Here is a 24785-nt window from a genome sequence, read left to right on the forward strand (position 1 = left end):
CTCTGTAAACATGGTGATGCAATGACAATGACCGTTGGTGGCCGTTGTTATGATGTATCGCGGTCAACAGGCAAGCAGCGCATTAATGCAAATTGAAAACGCTTAATTGTGGCGATTTGTGTGGGTTTTGGATTAGGGTTTTGGGTTTTTTCATACATATGGTTTTGAAATAAAGAGAAACTATTCTTTTTTTATTAAAATTTAATATCTGAAATGAATACATGTAATATAGCAGTCCAAGTGCGATTTTTAGACAAAGCTGAGAGATGCTAGATATATGAAGCGGTCCAAGAAGTACATGCTGAAATTTTCTTCTTCTTCAACTCTATACCTGAAAACTGGGATCACGCAGAGGCAACTCGTCGCGGGTTTTCAACTGCTCACATACCGACGAGGAGTATGTTGATGGGAAGGAGTCACTAGAGAAAAGGAGCAGTGAGCTTTTTTCACAGATGGCTGGAAGCTGAGAGCGAAGGTTGTCTGTAAGAAACTTTCTATCAATCTTTGCTTTGGACGGCCGAGCCACTGTAATGTTTTTCAGACAGAGTGGAGAAGGTGGTAGTAGACGTAGTGCAACAAGTGCAGCCTCTTTCAGGAAGGTGAATATTCAATGCGATAGCACAGCGGCAATACCATCGCTGAACTCGCTTACTGTACGTTCAATGCTAATCAGGAAGCGTCTGTCCTCATTTGAAAAGGCTTCAAGTATTTCATTATCAGACTCTTAAAGGTGTCTGGTCATAACGGCAGCGCAGGAAATTGCAAAGCTGCTGAGCTAGCCAGAGGAGTATCCGTGCGCTTCTTATGTACGAATCGGATCGAGTTTGATCTTCATCGGCATCTTGCACTCTAACACTGAACAACGTCCGGTGTGTTTAACGTTGGTACCTGTTGACGACAGTCTTACCCATGGCGCTCAAAAGCACAACGGATCAAATCAACGCGTTGATCAGCGCCCCGAAAATGCCAGCCATTTTCGGTACCAAGTGGCAGTGTGAAATGGACACACTAACCACTGTAGTAGGGTACGACACGCATCTAAAACCTCTGCCGTACTTTGATTTAAACGCCTTTGCCGCCTAAACAACTCACGCGCCAACGACCCTAACTGTTCGGAATTCCGACTAGTGGAGAGCACACTGTTAACGTCTAAGCGTCCATCAGTCCAGCTAATCCCCATACCACCCAGATCCCTAATGTCCGAGTATATCTCGCATTGTGCAATCACATGCACCCAGTCCTATACCCCCTTCATACAAAAACAACCCGATATAAGTGCCTCTGATGCAAAAATGCATTCAGAGATCAATGCCCTGAAAGCAGAAAACCAAGCCTCAGACAAAATCTGAAAAGTCTGGGTTACCCTCAACTAACTCAACGTCCCAAATGTATTCCTAAATCACTACCAACGGTCTCGCCACCTACATCTGACCCTATCATCTAGAAGCCTCCTGTATTAGACTTGTATCATATACATGATGCTGACCTCGTTCACCCAGACAATCGGTGAACAAACCGGCTACAATCTACCCTTAAATAGCATTATCACCGTTTTTTTCTAATCGATCCCCTCTTCTAAACCCTAAATACTTACAATATAGAGTAGAAATATATATTTGTATATATGTAATTGCTTGGGTTTCGACCGTCTGGTTGACATTCGGTACCTTGAGGTATTTCCCTGGCTCTGCTTCTGCAAGAACTTTATTAGAGTTCACATGAGACCCCTCATAAAGGAATATCCAGTACACTACGGGAACACATCTGCTCAATTTATGAACTAACATATTTTTTTCGTTTTACAATTTGACGTTGAATACTCCGTTTCGATTCGGCAAATCGAGCAGTAGCCAGAGCAACCACTACACACTGCAGCAGCGCACAATACAGATGTCTTTGCTAAAGTTTGCTCCACTTTTTTTTTTAGAAATCGTTCTTTGATTTTGCATGCAAAACGTAGCACAGCTGCGTTTCCTGTCCATTCAACTGAATTTCCTTCCGGTTGAACTATTTCAACTTTATTATTTTGATTCCACTTTATCAACTTTTCACTTCCCATATCTGCTTGGCACATCTAAAGATGATAAGGTGAAAGTTCTCACCAGCTGCCGATGTCTAAAAAAAAAAGTTTTTTATGAACTTAATTAAAAAGCCGACAGTTTAATGTGCCATCGATAAGTTCAATTGAGCGAGCAAATGAAAGACCATACAAATCGACTGGAAACTTCCGCTTTGCCTTGCCTTGCCTTGAATGCGGGCATGCAAACTAGGCGATGTGTGGCAAGAACTTAGCTGAATGCCAACGCTTCAGCTACGGTGTGTGTGGGCGGTGTGGCGTCTGAAGTGCATGCAAATACAGTGAAACTTCGATAAGTCGTAACCTCGATAAGCGAAAAACCTTGATATTTCATAGTATTTCTTCGGTCCCTAGAAAAATTCGCGAAAAATACATGTATTTCGGTCCCTTTGATAACTCGTATTTTTCTTGAGACAAAAATTGAAAAATGTGTATCAAAAGCCTCTACAACTCGTATTTTTTCCTCAAAAGCCTCAACTCGTATTTTTTTTTTCACAAAAAACCGTACGACTATTAAAAACTGTTTTCGAGCGTGCGGTTTTGTTAAAGATCGAAATGTAGTCGTAATCAGCAAAGATGTACTTCACATAGCAGAGTGGGCTCGAGTTCCAAAAAATGCAGAAACACGTGTAAACTTAGATGACTACATTCATGTTGATAATGAGTTGGTGATTACTGGAAGCCTCAATGATGATGAAATTCTGGGTTTCGAAAACATCGACGATGAAAACGATGAAACATTTGAAATTCCCTGAGTTTCCACAAAGGTTGCGAAAGCTTCAATTGAAAATTTGCGTCTTTTTTTCATGGCATCAAATGTTGAAGACTCTATTTTTAATTACATTGTAAACATTAATAATGCCATAGATAAAATACGCCAAAATAATGTCCGTCAAAAACATATTACGGATTTCTTTTAAAATGAACACTTTTCATAATTTTTTTTTACAATTTTTCAAAATACATAAATACATATATTGATTGAATAACATATGTACTTTATATGTTAAAATTTAAATATGTTTGTACAATCATTTATTGTTTTTTATGTAAAATTGAAAAAATAAATAAAAAAAGTCTATAATTCGTATAATCTGTATGTTGCCTCTATAAGTTGTATAACTTGATAACTTGAAAAACTCCATAACTCGTATTTAAATTGTGGTCCCTTGCAAATACGAGTTATCGAAGTTTCACTGTACATATATGTACTTGTGTGAGTGTGGGTGAAGACATATATACGTATGTACATATGTATAACGTGGAGAATTCTCTAGAATTTTGAATTGATGATCAAAATGGTGTGCGTTGCTTAAGAAACTAATTAACAAGTGGATTTGTAGTGTCGAGCAAGTGGCTGAAACTATGGAACTGACTGCTTGAATCGCCATTCTCTGCGTAAACTTGACACAATGCCTCAATACAGAGGCAAGAGACAAGAGACAAGTGCGAAAATGGCACAACGGAAATTCAATTGAAGTTTTGCGTGAACTCCGCCATTCAGGTGCAGGTTTGTATGAAAATGGGCGTAAACAAAAGCACAAATGCACACAAACATGCGTATATATACTATATACACACATACATATGTACCTATATATGTATCTGTGCATGTTTGTACGCTATCAAATATACAAACATACATACAGTTTTGGAATCGCCGCATTTGCGCTTTGTCGCATATTTGTTTGCTTCGGCATTCGTCGCATTTTTAGTGTTTGAGTTTCTTTTTGGTCTTTGCTTTTATGTTTGTTTGTGTTTTGAACTTTGACATAAGAAAGCGAGTTTTCTGCATTTTTTGCCATTTTCAGTGCAAAAGTTCAAGTGAATACTTGCGGAGAAAACTTTTAATGATGCATAAGAGAAATAAAGCAAATCTTTGAAAAATAACTTTGGACATTATTTTTACAAAAAACATTCTCTTTTGATTTCAACTGCCAAAAAAATTGGCATGCTGAAGTGAAAATGCAGCAGAATAATGCGAAAAAGTGAAAACTGTAAAGTGAAAATATGGAGGAGAGCATCTATTGTTGAGTAAATAATATTATTTTTTTATGAAACAATATATGTAGGTATATGGTATGCCATGAAAATAATATTATTAATATGAAATCAATGTACTCTGTGATCAAATTGAAAGGTGAATTTTTGATTTATACTTCGCGTGTTTTTCGAATCGGTAAATATTTTTTTTTATAAGTTGGTAGTGCTGTTAGAGACATCTATGTTAAATTTCTCGTCTAAATATTTATTAGTATTTGAGATACGGGTCTTTTTGTGAGGCTCTAAAAGTGAATGCTTCGATTTTTACTATGTGTAAATTTATATTATAGAACGATTTATTGAAGTGCGGTAATGCACCATGTCATACTGCATTGGTTATTCGTGATCATTTCGCCACATTTTCAACTAATATCGTGCCGCAACCATCGCATTCGCCTGATTTACCTTCGTGTAACTTCTGGCTATTCAGCAAATTCACAAGACCACTCCGAGGACATCGTTTTGACTCAATTGAGGATAAAAAAGCTGAATTGAAGAAGGGTCTGATGGTCACCACGACGGAGGATTTTCCAAGCGCTATGATGACTGGATAATTCGTTGGCATAAGTGGAGGGGATTACTTTGAAGGAAATGAAATGAACAAAATTCACCTTTCAATTTGATCATTCACCTTTCAATTTGATCATTCACCTTTCAATTTGTTCATTCGCATTTCAATTTGACCATTCACCTTTCAATTTGATCATTCACCCTTCAATTTGATCATTCACCTTTCAATTTGATCATTCATCCTTCAATTTGATCATTCACCCTTCAATTTGATCATTCACCTTTCAATTTGATCATTCACCTTTCAATTTGTTCATTCGCCTTTCAATTTGATCATTCACCTTTCAATTTGATCATTCATCCTTCAATTTGATCATTCCCTTTCAATTTGATCATTCACCCTTCAATTTGATCATTCACCTTTCAATTTGATCATTCACCTTTCAATTTGATCATTCCCTTTCAATTTGTTCATTCGCCTTTAAATTTGATCATTCACCTTTCAATTTGATCATTCACCCTTCAATTTGATCAGTCCCTTTCAATTTGATCATTCATCTATCAATTTGATCAGAGGAGTAAGCGTCGCAGCCGAAGAGAATCCAAACATACGAGGAAACTTGTATTATACATGGTTAGAGTGCGTTTTTTAAGACTTTAGAAGGTAAAACAAGAAGTAAAAAACATTCAAAGGGTTACATGGGTTTCCTAGGGTAAAAAACAGTTTTTTCAACAATTATTTTCTCATATAAAAAATTAAATATTTTATTTGATTTCTTATTGTTACAAATATAGACTCTTAACAAAAAAATTCTGGAAACTTTGGAAAAAAATATTTTAAACTCGGCCATTGCGACGTCATTTCCGGTGACGCCTCGGAAAAAAGATGCGCCCCTCGTAGGCAGGATAACTCCTTACCGTATCATCTCAAGTAAAATTAAAATACATGTTTTAGTTAAAAACTTTAACTTGGAACTTGGACGAAGGAAAAATTGGAGCAGAAAATTGCATATTTAGCAGACATTTTTACAAACAAATTCAAATTTCTGCGAAAATTTCCGGACATTTTTTTTCAAAAACTTGTAATTGAAAAAAATCCTTAGTCCAAGTCTTTAACAATTGTATCTCAAAGACCTGTGAAAAATTTCATGAAGATCGGTTGAGTAGTACTCGAAAAATCTTGCCAACCGACTTCAAAAACGCAGTTTCGAGAAAAACGCGTTTAAAGACGGCGCACTTACATAGCTTAGCTAGCCTCGAGCGCACAAGTTCTCATGGCAAGGTATCTCCGAAACTGTTACTCGGATCAACTTCAAATTTGAGACAGTATTCCAGAGATATTGTAAAATTTTATAAGACTATAAAAAATTTTTTGAAACCCCTTAACATCGACTGAACCGGAGATGTAATACCCTTCCAGATGCATTTTTATTGCATAAAAAGGTATAAAAAGATATTTATTCAGATTTTGATCGGCCAGTTGGTAAGGCAGCTATACGCTACAATGGTCCGATCTGAATAATATTTACAAATAAAAAGTTTTCTATACAAAAACTTGAGTTTCATTGGTCACTTTTATGAAAGCTATATGCTATAGTTCTCCAATATTAGTGGTTCTCAGCTTCTTGGTGAGGAAAGAGCGTTTGAAAAATTTCAGATTGATATCTAAAAAGCTGAGGAATTAGTTCGCGTATATAAAGGCGGACAGACATACGGACATTACAGAATCGACTCGCCTCGACACGCTGATCATTTTCATATATACTTAATAGAGTCTTCGAGATTTCATTTTGGGTATTAAAAACATCATGGCAAATTTAATACTACAAAAAAATATTGAACTGTCCGACTTTTCGTGATTCAATTTTGTTCATATGATCTCCAAATTGTCACAGCATATTTCAGCTGAGAACGTACTAGAAACGCAAATAGTCGGGTCTACGTAACCGGAACGGACCCGGATATTTATACGGTCAAAGACTGTCAACTCGGCAGAATTCTGCCGCTATAAGAAAAACAACAACAAAGCAATATTTTAAAGTTTTCTTCGATAAAGGTGAACATGAAAGCCAGAGAGACTGAAGATGTGAACAGGGTTTATGGCTCTGATATTTTATATTAACAGCTAATCAAAGGTTCGTCGATTCCATGTGATGCGCCAAAAGCTTCGGAAGTTGGGTTGCGAAGTTCTCAAGCATCCCTCTTAGAGTTCAAATCTGGTATAAAGTGATTACTACCTGTTCCTGTCTGTAGCGAATGGTTTTGCTGGTGAAAAATTCCCCTCAAGAGAAGTTAGTAAAAACCGACTGGCCCAGTATTCGTAAATATGTATTGTGATGAATGAATCCGATAACCCGAATAGGCTTTCAAAATAATAAATCTAGAAAATATTTAATTTAATATTCAAGAAGACTCGGGATTTCTCATATCAACAATGGTGTTTGTTCAGAATATTTTCGAGGCTTAGAACATTCTGAAATTTAGATATTAAAAAAAAGTTTTTCGAAAATACGAAATTTTTACTATTAACATAAAAAATACAAAATTTTATTTTTAATTGCATACATCTTGAGATAAAGACTACATTTTGAAATATTCTTTCCGGTTTGGGCAAGAGCAACATATATGTATGTAAATATACAATTTTATGTTAAAAAAAACGTGGTTTAAATCTAAAATTAATAAAAACTTATTTTTCAAATATTTTTTTAAAATTTTTGTATATTTATATATTTTTTCATAGAGTATACTTTTAATAATCGTGAAAAATAAATAACTACAATTTGAAGAAGTTATTCTTTAAAACAAAATTTGCGACTTATTTAATTTTCTTTTATTTTATATAACTAAAATTTTGCATATTTTAAATTATACATGCATATATACGTTTATGTTCCACATTCCATTCGTTCCACCCCATTTTCACAACCAATAATTCGCCCGTTGCACAACACTACAACTCGAACATTTGCAACACTGTTTTCTACAACAGCTGATTGTCGACACTGTGTCTAGTTTACGTTTGTAAGCGCTTTTTTATTTTTCTCACATTTTTGTGTTAGTTGCAAAAACAATTTTTATATGAGAATTAAATATCAAAAAAGGTTAAATTCTACATAAATACAACATGGAAGAGTTACGGCGATTGGAATACTTGTCGTTGGTCTCAAAAATTTGCACCGAACTGGAAAATCACTTGGGGCTAAATGACAAAGATTTAGCGGAGTTTATAATCGATTTGGAGCATAAAAATCCCACATTCGATTCATTTCGCAAAGCTCTGCATGAAAATGGTGCTGAATTTCCAGATTCATTTGTTACGAATCTCCAGCGAATTATCAATTTAATGAAGCCGGGAAGAGACACTGAAGAATTAGAAGGCGGTGGTAGCTTCAAAACTGCAAAAGCAGATCAATTAACGCGTATGTTTCCCGGTTTGGCATTGCCAAATGATAAGTTTAGTAAAACGTATAGTAGTGGTGGAGAAAGTGCTAACGATAGTGCGTCTAGTGGATCCGACTCAGAAAGTGAGAAAGATAACGATAAAAACAAAAGAAACAAGTCCGATAAAAACGATGACTTAGACGACGTTATGGACGAGCTAGAAGCGCTTGCGCCAAGTAAACGTAAGCAAAATAAAAAAGATGATATCGATGACACAATGGCTGAATTAGAGGCACTGGCACCAAGTCAACGTAAAAATGAGGAAAAATTAAAAAAAGATGATGTCGATGACATGATGGCAGAGTTAGAAGCGTTAGCTCCTAGTAAACGTAGAAAAAGTGACGAAAAACCTAGTAAAAGAGATATTGAGGATGCAATGGACAAATTGGAAGCACTAGCACCAAGTGCACACAAAAAATATGAGGATGTTAAAGTAAAATCAGAAAAGAAGAAAAAGCTTGACCGCCATTCCCGTTCTCGTTCTCGGTCAAAAGAACACATTAGCCGACATGAACGTAGTAGCCGTCGCGACAGAAGCCGGGATAGACGATCACGTTCACATTCACCAAGTGAGAGGCGGAAAAATGACAAACGTCGACGTTCCCGTAGTAAGTCGCGTGAGCGTGGACGGATGCATGAACGAGACAGAGAACGTGAACGCGAAGACTACCGTAGTGGACGTAGACGTCGTTCACGTTCACGTTCGCATGGTCATAGCACTAGTAGCAGTAGCAGACGTCGATCACGTTCGCACGACCGCCACCGGCGCTCAAGGTCCCGTGAGCGCAATGAGCGTAGCGACAGAAGAAGGTCCCGTTCTAGAGACCGTAATGAACGTAGCAGACGTAAGCGTTCACGTTCCAACTCCGAGGAACGTCATGGAAGAAATGAGAAAATGCCACCACCAGCAACACTTCCTGATGATCCAGAGGCGGGCAAAATTTATGCCGGCAAAGTGGCTAATATTGTACCGTTCGGCTGTTTTGTGCAGCTTTTTGGTTTGCGTAAACGTTGGGAGGGTTTAGTGCATATTTCACAACTTCGTTCCGAGGGTCGTGTAACGGATGTAACGGAAGTCGTGCAGCGCAATGCGAATGTGAAAGTGAAAGTTATGTCTATCGCAGGACAAAAGGTATCGCTTTCTATGAAAGAGGTTGATCAAGCGACTGGCAGGGATTTGAATCCGTTATCGCATGTAGCGCCAGAAGATGAGATAAGGGATCGTAATCCTGACCGGCCATACAGCGGTACCTCGTTGCTAAATTTACAAGTAAGTGGTTTATATAATAAGGGTTATGATTGTTTACTACCTTCTAACTCTTCATTTGAAAAGGGCGGTAGCATGGACAACGATGAAAGTGATTCGCGTAAACGCGTCACGCGCATATCCAGTCCTGAACGTTGGGAAATTAAACAGATGATCAGCTCCGGTGTCATTGATCGCAGTGAAATGCCCGATTTTGACGAGGAAACTGGTCTCATACAAAAGGAGGAGGACGACGAGGCTGACATAGAAATTGAAATTGTAGAAGAGGAACCACCGTTTCTTTCCGGCCATGGACGCGCATTGCACGATCTCTCACCTGTGCGCATTGTTAAGAATCCCGATGGTTCACTGGCCCAAGCTGCCATGATGCAGTCCGCATTATCAAAGGAACGTCGAGAACAGAAAATGTTACAGCGCGAGCAAGACGCCGTTGCTCCAACCAACATGAGTCGCAACTGGATTGATCCCCTGCCCGATGAAGATGAGTCTCGCGCTATGACAAATACACGCGGCATTGGTTCCGGCGCCACCATCGAAGTGCCCGAGTGGAAGAAACACGTTATTGGCGGCAAGAAATCGTCCTTTGGTAAAAAGACAGACATGTCATTGCTGGAACAACGTCAATCGCTACCCATTTACAAGCTGCGCGATGACCTCATCAAAGCCGTCTCCGATAATCAAATACTGATTGTCATTGGCGAGACAGGCTCCGGCAAGACGACACAAATTACGCAATACTTGGCAGAAAGTGGTTTCACGGCGCGTGGCAAAATTGGTTGCACACAGCCGCGTCGTGTGGCGGCCATGTCTGTCGCAAAGCGTGTGGCAGAGGAGTTCGGTTGCCGCCTCGGGCAAGAAGTGGGCTACACTATACGTTTCGAGGATTGCACTAGTCCCGAAACGGTAATCAAATACATGACAGACGGTATGTTACGCACTGAATTATGTCAAAATTTTTCTAACACTCTTTCAACAGGTATGTTATTGCGCGAATGTCTGATGGAGGCTGATTTGAAATCCTATTCCGTTATCATGTTGGATGAAGCGCACGAACGTACAATACACACTGACGTACTCTTCGGTCTCTTAAAAGGTGCTGTACAGAAGCGTCCCGAATTGAAGCTGATCGTCACTTCTGCTACTCTGGATGCTGTAAAATTCTCACAGTACTTCTTTGAAGCTCCGATTTTCACTATACCGGGTCGTACATTTCCCGTGGAAGTGTTGTACACAAAAGAACCGGAAACTGACTATTTGGACGCTTCACTGATAACGGTAATGCAAATACATTTGCGCGAACCACCAGGCGATATATTGCTCTTCCTAACGGGTCAGGAGGAGATTGACACCGCTTGCGAAATACTCTACGAACGCATGAAAAGTTTGGGACCCGATGTGCCCGAATTGATCATACTGCCTGTGTATTCAGCGTTGCCATCCGAAATGCAAACGCGTATTTTCGACCCGGCACCAGCGGGCAGTCGCAAAGTCGTAATTGCTACAAATATTGCTGAAACCTCACTAACCATTGATGGCATCTTCTATGTGGTCGATCCGGGTTTTGTCAAACAAAAGGTATACAACTCGAAAACGGGCATGGATTCGCTGGTGGTCACACCGATTTCGCAAGCGGCAGCCAAACAGCGCGCTGGTCGTGCTGGGCGCACAGGTCCCGGCAAATGTTATCGTTTATACACAGAACGCGCATATCGTGACGAGATGTTGCCCACACCAGTGCCGGAAATACAGCGCACGAATTTGGCCATGACCGTGTTGCAACTGAAGACAATGGGTATTAATGATCTGCTACATTTCGATTTCATGGATGCACCGCCAGTCGAATCGTTGGTTATGGCTTTAGAGAATTTACATTCATTATCCGCGCTGGACGATGAGGGTTTACTGACACGTTTGGGCCGACGTATGGCCGAATTCCCGTTGGAACCAAATCTATCGAAAATGCTCATTATGTCGGTGGCATTACAATGCTCCGATGAAGTGCTCACAATTGTTTCCATGTTGAGTGTACAGAATGTGTTTTATCGTCCGAAGGACAAGCAAGCCTTGGCCGATCAGAAGAAAGCGAAATTCAATCAACCCGAAGGCGATCATTTAACGCTACTTGCTGTCTACAACAGTTGGAAAAATAACAAATTCTCAAATGCTTGGTGTTACGAAAATTTCGTACAAATACGTACGCTCAAACGTTCGCAAGATGTGCGGAAACAATTGCTTGGTATAATGGATCGTCACAAATTGGATGTTGTATCGGCCGGCAAAAACTCGGTGCGCATACAAAAAGCCATCTGCTCGGGTTTCTTCCGTAATGCATCTAAAAAGGATCCACAAGAAGGTTATCGTACTCTAGTGGATTCACAGGTGGTCTACATACATCCCTCAAGCGCGCTATTCAATCGCCAACCCGAGTGGGTCGTTTACCATGAGCTCGTGCAAACCACCAAAGAATATATGCGCGAAGTAACGACCATCGATCCGAAATGGTTGGTGGAATTCGCACCATCATTTTTCCGCTTCTCCGATCCAACGAAGTTGAGTAAATTCAAGAAGAACCAACGTCTCGAGCCGTTGTACAATAAATACGAAGAGCCCAATGCTTGGCGTATATCACGCGTACGGCGGAGACGTAACTAAGTTGCACATCATTTTAGCATTTAATGTAATACGAGTATGTACAATGTAAGTTAATATTTAATGTATATTTTTATTTGAATTATGAAATAAAAGTAAAATACAGTAAAAACTTATTGAAGTCGCAACAACATTGAATATTTATAGTATTAGTATCAATCAATAACCCTTTCGTCCTCGGAACCGTTGTCTATTATCAAGCTGTAAAAGAATCTCACATTAAAAAAATATATTCAAAAGCCAAAATGAGTAGCACTTACAATTGAACGTTTGCACTCGAAGAATAGGTTCCTCAGCACTTGACATTCCTCGGGCACATTGTTTGCTTTGAGACACTCACGCGGTGTGTGCTTATCCTAGAAACGAAAATTGTATAATTTTTATTTTTCCGTGACTGAACCACTGGCACTCACAATACGACAGCAATCACTTTCTAGCAGGCACATTTTCAGATCCGCTCTAACACCAGCACAGGCAGTGGTATCCGCCAATTTTTCGTCTCCCTCATAGCGCATCATCTTGCTGCGGGTTTTTATGTGGAAACTTTGAAGGTGTGAAATAAATATGAACAATTATTTAACACAAATAAGCAGTAGTTGTGATAAAACTTCTTTGAGCTACACAAATTTCGCAAATGCAACGAATTCATAACAAAACAGCTGATTCTGTTTTAGAAGATGCCACAATGATGGTGGATTTTTGAAGTGACATAAAGCAAAAGAATACATAAATTTTATATTACGTCGGATTAAATGTCCACAAAAGCAACTAAAGAAAGGTATTTTAATGCAAAATTAAAATCCATATGTGTACGCTTTGTTTTTGTTTTTAACAAGTTAATTTTAACAAATTTTTTTTGTTTTCACAAATACCTACATTTCTGATTACATTTTAGAGATTTTCTTTTACTTAATGGTAACGTTAAGCAGCCTTTCTGCGAACAGCTGTTGGTTTTATAAGGGAGAAGGAACTAATAACAAAACACCGGCTTTTATTAAACAAAAATTATAATTATTATCAGCAATGTCACGGAGCAGGTTAGTGTAAAAAACTGTATTTAAACACTCTTAGTTAAGATTCTGTATTTATAGTTTCCTGAAGCCTCTTCGATTTTGGTCATTCCAAATTCAACGTTTCACCAGCAAGCAACTGTGGGAAAAGCCCACAAGTGGCAGGGATACCGGTATACAAATATATAATTGTATAACTCGTGAAAAAGTTCCTCTGATACTACCCAACGACACGTATGCGACCTGGTATACATGTGGTCCGACCGTTTACGACTCTACACACATTGGTCATGTTAGTTGTTACGTTAAGCTAGATATCATACAACGTATACTCCGCCAGCATTTTAATGTGAATCTAGTAACAGCTTTAAATATAACGGATATTGATGATAAAATAATAAACAGAAGCAAAGAAAGTGGTAGAGATTGGCGTGAGTTGTCACGGTTCTACGAAGGCGAGTTCTGGTCAGATCTGGCACAACTTAACATACAAGAGCCAAATATAAAGCTTCGTGTAACTGAGCATATACCACGAATAGTTGAATTTATAAAGCTTATCATAGAAAAGGGTAACGCTTACAAAGGTAGTGATGGTAGCGTTTATTTTTCGGTGAACAAATGTGAAAATTATGGCAAATTACAAAAAGTGAACATGCAGGTAGAGCCAGAAGAGTCCACAAATGGTAAAAATGCGGCAGCTGATTTTGCACTATGGAAAGCGCAAAAAACTGAAAGTGAACCAGCATGGCCGTCACCTTGGGGCGCTGGACGTCCTGGTTGGCATATTGAATGCAGCACATTGGCCAGCATGGTTTTCGGTCAACGCTTGGACTTTCATGCTGGTGGTTTGGATTTACGATTTCCACATCATGAAAACGAGGAAGCACAAAGTTGCGCCTACCACAGCACACATCAATGGGTGAATTATTGGCTTCATACTGGTCAGTTGCATATTAAAGGTCAGCCATTAAAAATGTCTAAATCACTGAAGAATACCATATCCGTCGGTGCCATGTTGGAACGTTATACAGCCGACGAGTTTCGCATGGCTTGTGCGCTGTCCAACTATCGTAACGCAGTCGACTATAGCGATGTACTTATGCAAACCTCAAGGAATACGCTGAAACGTTTTAGAACGTTTAAAGCCGATTGTAATGCGTATTTATGTGGTAAAAAGCGTGCTGCTCATGTGGACGCAAGTGAGGTGCTTAGTGGCTTACAGCGTGCACAACAAGATATAGATGCTTGCTATAAGGATGATTTCGATACAGCAAGCAGTGTTGGTGTACTGCTGGAACAATCAAACGCAGTGAGCCGGCAAATTAATGCGGGAGTTAACGAATTTGAAAACAATTTAACTAAAAGCAGTTGTGTGGATGCTATAGCAGCTGTTGATAATTTTATACAACAACACCTACATATTTTAGGATTCAGTTCTGTAGAAACATCAAAAACGCAGGTGTTAAGCGCGAATACAGAATTTAATTTGGACGCTTTTGTAGAAGATTTGCTGCAATCAAGGCATTTAATACGTGAACGTGCGGTAGCGGGGAAGAACAAAGAATTATTTGGAATTTGTGACGAGTTACGTAATTGCTTGAATCAACATGGAATTACTATACAAGATCATAGTCAGGGCACTTCATGGCAATTTAGTGACAGTAAGAAATAAAGTTGATTACTTGAAAAAATATCTATATATTTATGTATTTGTTAGTGCCGTTTTAGTGCTTTGGAAAATATAGTTGAGCTTGAAAATAATAAATAATGGGTTCTCGAAAGTGTATGTATGTAATCCAGAGGAAACGGATTTAAAATAATTGTATTTTAAATACGGATACGTATATATACGTATATATATATAAGTATAAATATATATAGCCTTTATTTCTCAGCTGTTTGCTATATAAACTACTCTCACAGATGGCGCTCTCAAAATAATTTGACAATCCTTTATTTTAACAGCGAGCTCTGAATTCGCCTTTGTTTATTTACTTAAAATTGTATTGTAAGTACAGATCGACAACATCTGATCGGTTATTTTAATCTGCAGAAAATGAAATAAAAAGTCAAGAAATCATCAAAAGTTTGTTTTAAAAAGAAAATTATCAATTGAAGAATGGGTGTGGGTGTGGAAGTACAAAATGATGGTAATACCGGACAACTTACAAGAGATAAGAATAACAGCGCCATTGTTTACAACAATGCCGATGGAGCACCCATGCCAAAGCATATACCGTTTCCAGATTTTCCTGGCAGTTCGGAGCTCGTCAATGAACTTATAATGTTTCTTTTCATTACGTTTGCAGCGGCCATGCAATTTATAAACCTTTATCGCACAATGTGGTGGGTGCCGGACTCTAATACGACACGTACAGTTGTGAGTACACAATATCGCTTAAATAATCGAAACTATGTATTAATATAAATTTCTTCACATTGTAGAACGTATACCTCATAGAACCCTACTTGATAGCGTTCATAGTGCTACTAATGTCCAGACGTTTTGTATACTGCCTGTTAATACGCGGTCAAGAATTGTTACAGAACTTGAGTAGTGAACACCGTCGCATCTATAAAAAGATCGTTAAGTACAGCTTTAGCAGCTGTCTTTTAACACTACTCGGATTTTGTGTGTATAAAATCTATACAAAACAATCTTTTATGCCTGTCTTCTTGCTAGTCTATCCGTAAGTTATTAAATTTGGTATTTGTTGTTAATGAAATTTTCAATTTTATTTCGTGCACACAGTCTTGTCATCTACCTACTCATTTTCGGCTTCCAAATTGAGTCCTTTCTGCGCAGTTCATATGAAGTGGAAGGCACCTACTTTAACGGCATGCCCATGCATTGCTGCTCCACCAGCCCTGACACCATACGCGAAGAAATCGTTGTGCTGAAAAATGACTTTAATATACGCTTCAAACAAATTGTGTTTACATCTTTATTAAATGCCTACTACGCCGGTGTTGTGCCCTGTCTATTTGCTGTCTCCATGTATTACAATGTATTGTGGGCGTATCAAAATGCCTTATACATCTGGTTAAGTTGCCTCACGATGACGTGTGCTTTCGGTTTTCCAGCAAAATATAGCGACATTTTACATCGAGCATCACTGCATTTAGGTTATTGGTCGCGTATGGAGTTGCGCGCAATTGGTGGCAACAGCGGTAACTCTAGTTCCAGCAATGGCAGCAGTAGTGGCAGTAGCTCATCATCCAGTGGTACGACCACTGCATGGAAAGCAAACACCGTATGGACTCAGGATAGTGTTGTGAAATGCAACGGGGAGTTATTTAGTGCTAATGGTCCAGTTACGGTTGCGCTACCCGGAAATTCTAGTCATTCTAGATTTTATGTGAGTATAGAGTATATTTACAGCAATTACTTCTAATTTTTATTTAATATTTCAATTTCATTAATGGTTTTATCACGCTCTTTTAGAAACTATTCCGCAATCCAGCCATCATATACATGATACTGACCGGTGTACAAGCCACCGTAGTCTTGGCAGGCATATTAGTGCTATATTATGCTGTCGAGTGGCACTTTATGCTGTCGATTAGTTTTGCAACGCTCACAAATCAATTTACATTTTTCAAAATAATGCTTGATTATTTGGTGACGAAACGCATATACACGTCGGAAACAGCGATTGCGGAGCAAACAAAATCGAACGCGTTGCATAGCAATTAAACGCAGCACGACAGTACGAAGCAGAATTGCATTTATGCACAAATTATAAATATAAATACTGACTGTGAGCTCATGAACATTTTATATACTATAATTTTTGAAGTACATATTTTAAGTTTTTGTTTTTAAGAAAACGCGCTTACATACATACATACATACATGAACAACTGCTTTCTTTATACGTACATACATATTTATTTGCTGCAAGGCGAATTGTGAACTACAAACACACATACATACATTCTAAGCTGAAATTAACATTTATGCCATTTATGCAAGACTTTTGTTAAACACTTATTTTAAAATATTATTTTAAATAAAAATATACGATAATTGCGTAAATCGTAGATATTAATAAAGAAATACAATTTACATACACAAATGGTAACCTAACCAAACAAATTATCATAAGCGCTTTGTAAAATTGTTCGCTGCTTTGCTTGCAGTTCAAACTTGCGGCGTTGATTCACATACTCTTCGTGCTTAGTTTTCTCCAGTGGACCCCAAGCATTTGCAGGTGCAGCGGCGGCCTTGAATTTCTAAAATAATATAATGAATACAATAAAAATAATATTTTAGCATATACACAAGCATCAGTGTTAACCAGCACTCACTTTAAGCAAACTAGCGGATTTTGACTGCTTGCAGATGCTGTATAGAGCCCAACCCGGTATTTGCAAGAGGCCAATAGCGGACAAACACCAGCCGAAAACTGCAATGAAAAGTAACATAAACAAGAAAAAATTTAAATTTTGGCTGCATTGAGGCTATTATACACTTCAAATGTTCGTCAATTAAAAAGTTTTTCATACAAGAACTACATTTTGATCGGTCAGTTTATATGACAGCTATATGATGCAGCGGTCCGTTCCGAACAATTTGCTCGGAGAATGTAACGTTGCCTTTGACAATAATTTGTGCCAAATTTCGTTGAGATAGCTTGCCAAATAAAAGAGTTTGCCATACAAAAGTAAATTTTTAAGGTCAGTTTATATAGGAGCTATATGCTATAGTTGGCCGATCTGAACAATTTTTACGGAGATTGTAACAGTACCTTGGATAAAAATCTATGCCAAATTTCGTGCAGATACCTTGTCAAATAAAAAAGTTTTCCATACAAAAACTAAATTTTGAAGGTTAGTTTATATGGGAGCTATACGCTATAGTCGGCCGATCTTAACAATTTATTCGGATATTGTAGGGATGATTTTGCTAATAATGTATGCTAAGTTTCGTGCAGATAACTTGTCAAATAAAAAAGTTTTCGATACAAAAACTAAATTTTGAGGGTTAGTTTATATGGGAGCTATATGCTATAGTCGGCCGATCTGAATAATTTATTCGGATATTGTAAGGATGATTTTGCTAATAATGTATGCTAAGTTTCGTGCAGATAACTTGTCAAATAAAAAAGTTTTCCATACAAAAACTAAAGTTTGAAGGTTAGTTTATATGGGAGCTATATGCTATAGTCGGCCGATCTGAACAATTTGTTTAGGAGTTTGTAGCGTTGCCTTTGACAATGATCGATGCTAAATTTCGTGTAGATATCTGATCAAATAAAAAAGTTCTCCATATAAGGACTTGAATTTGATCGCTCAGTTTGTATGACAGCTATATTCTAAAGTGGTCTGATCTGAACAATTTGTATGGAGATTGTAACGGTACCTTGGAAAAAAATCTGTGCCAAATTTCGAGCAGATATCTTGTCAAATAAAAAAGTTTTCCATACTAAAACTAAATTTTGTTCGTTCAGTTTGTATGGCAGCTATATGCTATAGTAGTCCGATTTGACCAATTTATTTGGATTTTGTAGCTTTGCCTTTGGCAATAATATATGCCAAATTTTATGAAGATATCTTGTCAAATAAACCGTAAATCGACTCACATATGTGCAGTTCGTCTATGATACCCTCTACAAGGTACAAAGAGCTTACCTTGTGTGCAACTAATATTCATATTTTACACTCACCGTGCGCAATCCGTGGATAGTCGACATTCTTATATGTCAACGGCTTCAAATCGACGAGCGTATAAATGAGCACAGCCAGCATTAGACCCGGTGTTATGAGACCCCAGCAGATACGCCAGTAAATGCCGGTTTTCAAGCCAATCATGAATTCAATGTCGGCGCAGAAACGCTTCACGCCTGCAAAATCAACAAAATAAAAGTAAATTATTTTGGAATTACATTCCAAAGCTCAGCTTATTTACCATACACCCAACCGACGGCCAATAATTCACCGATCGCTAAAATTAGCGCCGTAAAGGAAACACCATAGAAATCCACCAAATTCAACACAAACTGTCCACCCGGTGTCATATAGACAATGCTCACGGCGAAACCCAGCACAGCCAGGCTCAACGCCAGCGTCCAGTTCGGCGCACGCACCCAACGATCACGTATCACACGTACAATGCAAGAGCCCATGCCGACCGTGCTGCCGATACCTAAGACGAATAGCATGAGGAAGAAAAGAACCGCGAATGCCTTTTAGGTAGTTTTGTTTTAGGGCGCCATTTGGGCGCTGCAGCACATCGATACGTACCTGTGGAATGAATTCGAATTTCGCTATGGCATCGGGATACGAGATGAAGGCCAAGCCAGCGCCACCCTTAACCACGCTAGCCACATCGGCAGCGCCGGTTTTGAAGGCCAAATTGCCGAGTATGCCGAATGTGATGCAGCCGGCGATGATGGAGGAGCAAGAATCCATTGTGGTGATGATCACAATATCTCTAAAGAGTGTTAAAATTAGCGACCACTTCGAAGTCAGTGTGCTGAGGCATACTTACTTGTAGACGTTGCGTGAAAAGTTGTTGTACGACGCGTAAGTGATCAAGGTGCCGAAGCAGATGGCCAATGAGAAGAAAACTTGTGTGACTGCGGCGTACCAGACCTACGGAAGTAAATTAATTTAAAAAGTTAGTCGCAGATAATGAAATAAGATTTGGACAGAGGCACTAATTTACTTCGGATTAGCAAGTCGCACGTATCAGGGACCCAGAGTCTGAGATAGAGTTTTAACCACATGAAGAGTAATTTGGAAGTATCTCTAGTCCCACAAAAAACTCTTACTCAATGTATTGACCCTGGGAACATCAAGTAATACCGTTAGCTTAGGAGCAGTAAGCTTCTTTACGGTTGGGTCAAAGCTAAGGATTAGGATTAATTGAGCGATTTAGCGTCAGGAAGTCTCTATCAACTTCAGTTTCCCACTTTCTGACTATTGTAGTGTTTTTCAAGCCGAGGTTGCTGCCACTAAAGTAACGGTAGATTTACTACTCCGGCGTGTAGTCTTCTGTAGAGAAGTGATTATTCACTTTGATAGCAGGACGGTGATATTAGCTCACTAGCAGTGCGTTTAAGGCTGGTTATCAATGGTATGGATTCACTTTGTGATAAGACTAATATGGGTTCCAGGCCACAGTGGAATCACAAGTAACTGCCAAACTGAGCGGTTGGAAGAGAAGGTACTCCTCCAGTCAGGTTATCAATAAAATGGAAACGGATCGGTGCTCTACTCTCTTCATGAGTTCTACTACTGGACAGCTGGGCTTCGCGGGAGCTTGGCCAACGCTCGGTTACTATCAGTTTCTGCGGTATTGCAAAGTCCTTTTAGTCTAAGGTCGACTGTTAGAGATCCAATAAGCTCTTTGCAAGTAGAAAGGCTAGACTCTCCCTAGTTGTGGGGGCTCTAATAGGTCATTGCCATATCGGTTATGAACCTTACCGGATACCAGCTGCAGAAGCTGTATGGAAAAAGCCGAGATGGAAGCATCTAAAGACTTCCTTCTTGATCTTCCATACTCCGAACCTTCTTATCTGTTCAGCGTTTACGAAATCAAGGCTTAAATGATTGAAAAATCACACTTTCAGAGATCCCACCGAGCTGGTGGAGCAAATCTGTATAGGCCTCAAGGGGCTTTACCGTCTTACAAGATCTGATACATGAGTTCTATTTCTATGGTTTCACAAAAGACTGCAGTGCGAGCTCCGAGTCCACCATCGAACCTAACCTACTACAAATTTTTCATTGAATTCATCATTAGTATCTCCATGGCCTATACGCAACTTAAGAAACTAACCTAAGAAATGTAAAGAATTGCTAATAATTACCAGAGGATTCAGTAGCTCCGACCATTGTGGCTTGAAAAAATAAATGATGCCGTCCATAGCTCCAGGTAGTGTAACAGCACGTAACAGCAGTACCAACAAGACCACGTACGGGAAGACACCAAGAAAGTAGGCAGCTTTTCCGGAACTTTTGACGCCTTTAACAAAAGAAGGTTAACATTAGGAAGAAAAATACTTATATACTTTTCAAAAAATCGATTATCTTTGAGTAAGATTGGTCTTAGGTTAAATATGTATCGTTTTGTTCGATAACTTGTAGCTCTTTTGAAGGTAATTCAATGACATCCTCGTCCCTAATGATAAAAAACTGGGTATGCCGGTTCTCATAAGCTGTTTTTGAGACGAACAGCGAAATCATTCGCCATAGACAGGAACTGGTGGGAATCACTTCATGGCAGGCAGGTGCGACTATAAGGTGGATGTATAAAATCCATCCACTCTAGCTTCCGGAGCTTTTGGCGTTGTTTTGATGGAACACAATTCCTCTCCAATGTTATAGGCTGAAGCTGACTACTTCCATTGCTTTCTTCAGATCGTCGAACTGTTGACAGCTGAGTTCCGAATTAAGAGTTTGGCCGTAGGAGAGCAGCACATAGTAGATGGATCCCTGCCAGTCCAAATATATAATAAAACCTTTCCGACAGTCATTTCTGATCTTACCACTATTTGTCACTGGATCGATTAAGACAGATTTTGTTGGACGTTCTTGTAACCCAATTGTTTTTACAAGATGCGAGATAATGATTACTAAAGCCATGCACTAACATAATGGATTCCTTTTTACAAGATCATGGAAAATACGTCTAGGTCACCTAACTTCCCATCTTCCCTGTGCATCCGCTACTATTTCAACTACTTACCTCTTATTAACACACCACCAATAATAAACCATGCCACCGCCAAGCAGCCGACCAACTCCCAATTGGGCATGCCAAGTCCATGGAAAATGTCATCTTGTTCATGTAATATTTCCTTCCTGAAGGAATTTCAAAAATTGTTATTAAAAAAAAATTTCAAAAATTTCTGAGAATTCTTGACTTACTGGAAGTACAATTCAGCTGACGACATTTTCGAGACGGTCTTTTGAGTAACGTTAACCCCTGTTGACGCCGTTTCGTTGAGGCAGCTGTCGCCCCACTCCTCGCGACAGTAACTCCAAGGCAGCACCGTGGAGAAGGAGGCAATTAGAAAGCGTAAAGTCAATGCCATTATGCTGGAATAGTAAGTGATCGAGGCGCCAGTTGCGAGAACTTGGCCAGCAGCGACACCTTAAGGCGAAAATATTTTATAAATAATAATTATTGTTATGTATTAAATCAAGAAAAAGTGGTTTATTTGAAGAGAGCTGTATTATTGGTACTGATAAGTGGTGATAAATTGTGAACAAAGCAGAATTTTCTTCGGTGCCTGCTTTACTTATATAGTGCCAGTTGCCAGCTAGTTTCCCGCGAAGTCGCTTCATGACTTTTAACTCACGTCACATCGTGGCACGAGAGTTGCCTAAGCACTGGCCAGGCACGGTGCCTGCTTTACTTATATAGCGCCAGCTGACAGCTAGTTTCCCGCTAAGCCGCTTCATGACTTTTAACTCACATCACATCGTGGCGCGAGAGTTGCCTAAGCACTGGCCAGGCACGGTGCCTGCTTTACTTATATAGTGCCAGCTGCCAGCTAGTTTCCCGCGAAGTCGCTTCATGACTTTTAACTCACATCACATCGTGGCGCGAGAGTTGCCTAAGCACTGGCCAGGCACGGTGCCTGCTTTACTTATATAGTGCCAGCTGCCAGCCAGTTTCCCGCGAAGTCGCTTCATGACTTTTAACTCACATCACATCGTGGCGCGAGAGTTGCCTAAGCACTGGCCAGGCACGGTGCCTGCTTTACTTATATAGTGCCAGCTGCCAGCTGGTTTCCCGCGAAGTCGCTTCATGACTTTTAACTCACATCACATCGTGGCACGAGAGTTGCCTAAGCACTGGCCAGGCACGGTGCCTGCTTTATTTATATAGCGCCAGCTGCCAGCTAGTTTCCCGCGAAGTCGCTTCATGACTTTTAACTCACATCACATCGTGGCGCGAGAGTTGCCTAAGCACTGGCCAGGCACGGTGCCTGCTTTACTTATATAGTGCCAGCTGCCAGCTAGTTTCCCGCGAAGTCGCTTCATGACTTTTAACTCACATCACATCGTGACGCGAGAGCTGCCTAAGCACTGGCCAGGCACGGTGCCTGCTTTATTTATATAGTGCCAGCTGCCAGCTAGTTTCCCGCGAAGTCGCTTCATGACTTTTAACTCACATCACATCGTGACGCGAGAGCTGCCTAAGCACTGGCCAGGCACGGTGCCTTCTTTACTTATATAGTGCCAGTTGACAGCTAGTTTCATCTCTTAATGCATTGGTTATTCGTGATCATGAAAGCTGAATCGAAGATGAGTGGAAAACTGGTTGGCATAAGTGTATTGCAGCGGGAGGGGACTACTTTGAAGGAGATGAAATGGACAAAAATCACCTTTCAATTTGATCACAAACCGTTATTTTTATAATAAAGCTAAATTCTTAACCACAAAATTAAATTATATGCGTTTTATTTCTTCTTGAAAATCACATGTCTAAAAACACACCCTTTAATAGTGAAGATTAGATAATTTCATAATCCAGTTTCGTATCTTTATAAGTAGATTATTTTTATCTGTTAAATTTATTTACTGTATTATCATTTTTACTTGTTTAAAATAACTTGCAAAGTTCCGTTACTCAATATCGACGAAATTTAAATCCCACTTCAATATACCTGTTGTATTTCTAATAAATTAATGTTCTCCTTCAAACTCACCCTTCATAATTGGCGCCATATTGAATGCTTTAATACAGCCGCGTCCCGAAAATTGGCCCAAAATGATCTCCAAGTAATACACTGGTCGGCCAATGATGAGCAAAACAATCAAATATGGTATGACAAAAGCGCCGCCGCCATTTTGAAAAGCGATATAAGGGAAACGCCAAATATTGCCCAAACCCACAGACAATGAAATGCAGGAGAAAAGAAACTCAATTTCATTGCCCCATTGCTCTTTGGACTTGCTACCAGCTGTAAGCTCATCTACCGTTACATTTTTAGCGTCTGCTGCGGAGCCATTTTCTAAATTACGCGGTTGTAGTTTGAGCAGCTCCTCTTCGGCGGTCATTTTGGATGATATTTTTGAGTAATTTTTTTGTAATATTTTTTGAAAAATTAAAAAAATTTTTTTTTGTAATATTTTTTGGAAAATTAAAAACAAAATTTTTTTTTAATATTTTCTTTCAAATATTTTCTTTGAAATATATTTAATTTTAATTTTTTTTTTATTTTTGAAATTATTTTATATTTTCATTAAAATTAAAAATTTTTTTGAATTTTTTAAATTTTTTTATAATATTTTTTTTTTTGGAAATATTTTTTTTGTAATATTTTTTTGATAATATTAATTTATAAGCTAAAAAAAACAGTTCAAATCTTACACGACACTTCACTGTCTACCTTCACACTGAGTCAATTGTCAACGATGCGTTCCACTTTTAAATGCCGTCAAGTCGTACACGAAGTCTTAACCGCAAATAAATATATTCAACGTACTATATTATTATCACATTTCGACACAACAACCCCACTCAGTAAATTTAGTTGCTAATTATTTAAATTCGTATTTTTTATTAATTGTGCGTCTTCCGTCTCTGCGCGCTACCGTCAACAGTTCTTCACCTGTCCACACAAGTGAGTACATCGAGCACTCGTGCCTCCTCAAACTAATTCTGTCTCCGAAATCTTGAAATCAGAAGCTACTATGCAATTTGTGTAAATCTTAGGGTGATTATCCAATTCTTATCTTTGTTGGCTCGCGGCAGCCAGGCAGGCGGCTAAACTGACAAATAGGCGTTTAAGTGGATCAAGAATTTTATGCGCGCGGATTTATC

General features: G+C 39.0%; 5 protein-coding genes across 6 annotated transcripts; 3 read left to right on the plus strand and 2 right to left on the minus strand.

Annotated features, from left to right (window-relative positions):
• The first annotated feature begins 7655 nt into the window (after nucleotides 1-7655).
• LOC120770970 (ATP-dependent RNA helicase DHX8) lies at nucleotides 7656-12106 on the plus strand. Its single transcript, XM_040098705.1, has 3 exons — nucleotides 7656-9344; nucleotides 9408-10266; nucleotides 10318-12106. Exons 1-3 carry the CDS (start codon nucleotides 7758-7760, stop codon nucleotides 11991-11993), a joined length of 4122 nt encoding a protein of 1373 aa, XP_039954639.1. The 5' UTR covers nucleotides 7656-7757; the 3' UTR covers nucleotides 11994-12106.
• LOC120770971 (cytochrome c oxidase assembly factor 5) lies at nucleotides 12044-12631 on the minus strand. Its single transcript, XM_040098706.1, has 3 exons — nucleotides 12404-12631; nucleotides 12251-12346; nucleotides 12044-12191 (listed from the first exon to the last, which is right to left on the minus strand). The coding sequence occupies exons 1-3, from the start codon at nucleotides 12506-12508 to the stop codon at nucleotides 12150-12152; spliced, it is 243 nt and encodes an 80-aa protein (XP_039954640.1). The 5' UTR covers nucleotides 12509-12631; the 3' UTR covers nucleotides 12044-12149.
• Nucleotides 12632-12939: 308 nt separating this feature from the next.
• On the plus strand, nucleotides 12940-14765 carry LOC120772684 (probable cysteine--tRNA ligase, mitochondrial). The gene is made up of 2 exons (XM_040101421.1): nucleotides 12940-13027; nucleotides 13082-14765. The coding sequence occupies exons 1-2, from the start codon at nucleotides 13014-13016 to the stop codon at nucleotides 14670-14672; spliced, it is 1605 nt and encodes a 534-aa protein (XP_039957355.1). The 5' UTR covers nucleotides 12940-13013; the 3' UTR covers nucleotides 14673-14765.
• Nucleotides 14766-14919: 154 nt separating this feature from the next.
• LOC120772578 (transmembrane protein 39A-B) lies at nucleotides 14920-16813 on the plus strand. Its single transcript, XM_040101281.1, has 4 exons — nucleotides 14920-15380; nucleotides 15446-15690; nucleotides 15753-16359; nucleotides 16446-16813. Exons 1-4 carry the CDS (start codon nucleotides 15120-15122, stop codon nucleotides 16695-16697), a joined length of 1365 nt encoding a protein of 454 aa, XP_039957215.1. The 5' UTR covers nucleotides 14920-15119; the 3' UTR covers nucleotides 16698-16813.
• Nucleotides 16814-16868: 55 nt separating this feature from the next.
• On the minus strand, nucleotides 16869-24096 carry LOC120771148 (sodium-dependent nutrient amino acid transporter 1-like). 2 transcript variants are annotated; one of them, XM_040099014.1, is made up of 10 exons: nucleotides 23668-24096; nucleotides 21878-22103; nucleotides 21696-21811; nucleotides 20818-20972; nucleotides 19494-19597; nucleotides 19247-19436; nucleotides 18912-19188; nucleotides 18670-18846; nucleotides 17312-17409; nucleotides 16869-17236 (listed from the first exon to the last, which is right to left on the minus strand). In XM_040099014.1, exons 1-10 carry the CDS (start codon nucleotides 24017-24019, stop codon nucleotides 17087-17089), a joined length of 1845 nt encoding a protein of 614 aa, XP_039954948.1. In that variant the 5' UTR covers nucleotides 24020-24096; the 3' UTR covers nucleotides 16869-17086. The 2 variants fall into 2 exon arrangements, with proteins under 2 accessions (XP_039954948.1, XP_039954949.1); XM_040099015.1 differs by lacking the exons at nucleotides 16869-17236; nucleotides 17312-17409; nucleotides 18670-18846 and having other exon boundaries at nucleotides 19003-19148.
• Between the last annotated feature and the right edge of the window lie 689 nt (nucleotides 24097-24785).

This window comes from Bactrocera tryoni, chromosome 3 (genome assembly GCF_016617805.1).
Source record: "Bactrocera tryoni isolate S06 chromosome 3, CSIRO_BtryS06_freeze2, whole genome shotgun sequence".
Lineage (NCBI taxonomy): Eukaryota > Metazoa > Arthropoda > Insecta > Diptera > Tephritidae > Bactrocera > Bactrocera tryoni.

Coding starts and splice junctions, on each gene's coding strand:
- LOC120771148 (XM_040099014.1), bottom strand. CDS start 24,019: ATGACCGCCGAAGAGGAGCTGCTCAAACTACAACCGCGTAATTTAGAA. Junction 22,104..23,667: donor TATGGCGCCAATTATGAAGG/GTGAGTTTGAAG, acceptor TTTCGCCTTAAG/GTGTCGCTGCTGGCCAAGTT. Junction 17,237..17,311: donor AATCCGCTAGTTTGCTTAAA/GTGAGTGCTGGT, acceptor ATATTATTTTAG/AAATTCAAGGCCGCCGCTGC.
- LOC120772578 (XM_040101281.1), top strand. CDS start 15,120: ATGGGTGTGGGTGTGGAAGTACAAAATGATGGTAATACCGGACAACTT. Junction 15,381..15,445: donor CTAATACGACACGTACAGTT/GTGAGTACACAA, acceptor TTCACATTGTAG/AACGTATACCTCATAGAACC. Junction 15,691..15,752: donor GTCTTCTTGCTAGTCTATCC/GTAAGTTATTAA, acceptor TCGTGCACACAG/TCTTGTCATCTACCTACTCA.
- LOC120770971 (XM_040098706.1), bottom strand. CDS start 12,508: ATGATGCGCTATGAGGGAGACGAAAAATTGGCGGATACCACTGCCTGT. Junction 12,347..12,403: donor AAAGTGATTGCTGTCGTATT/GTGAGTGCCAGT, acceptor TTTCGTTTCTAG/GATAAGCACACACCGCGTGA. Junction 12,192..12,250: donor TCGAGTGCAAACGTTCAATT/GTAAGTGCTACT, acceptor ATTCTTTTACAG/CTTGATAATAGACAACGGTT.
- LOC120770970 (XM_040098705.1), top strand. CDS start 7,758: ATGGAAGAGTTACGGCGATTGGAATACTTGTCGTTGGTCTCAAAAATT. Junction 9,345..9,407: donor CCTCGTTGCTAAATTTACAA/GTAAGTGGTTTA, acceptor TCATTTGAAAAG/GGCGGTAGCATGGACAACGA. Junction 10,267..10,317: donor AATCAAATACATGACAGACG/GTATGTTACGCA, acceptor CTCTTTCAACAG/GTATGTTATTGCGCGAATGT.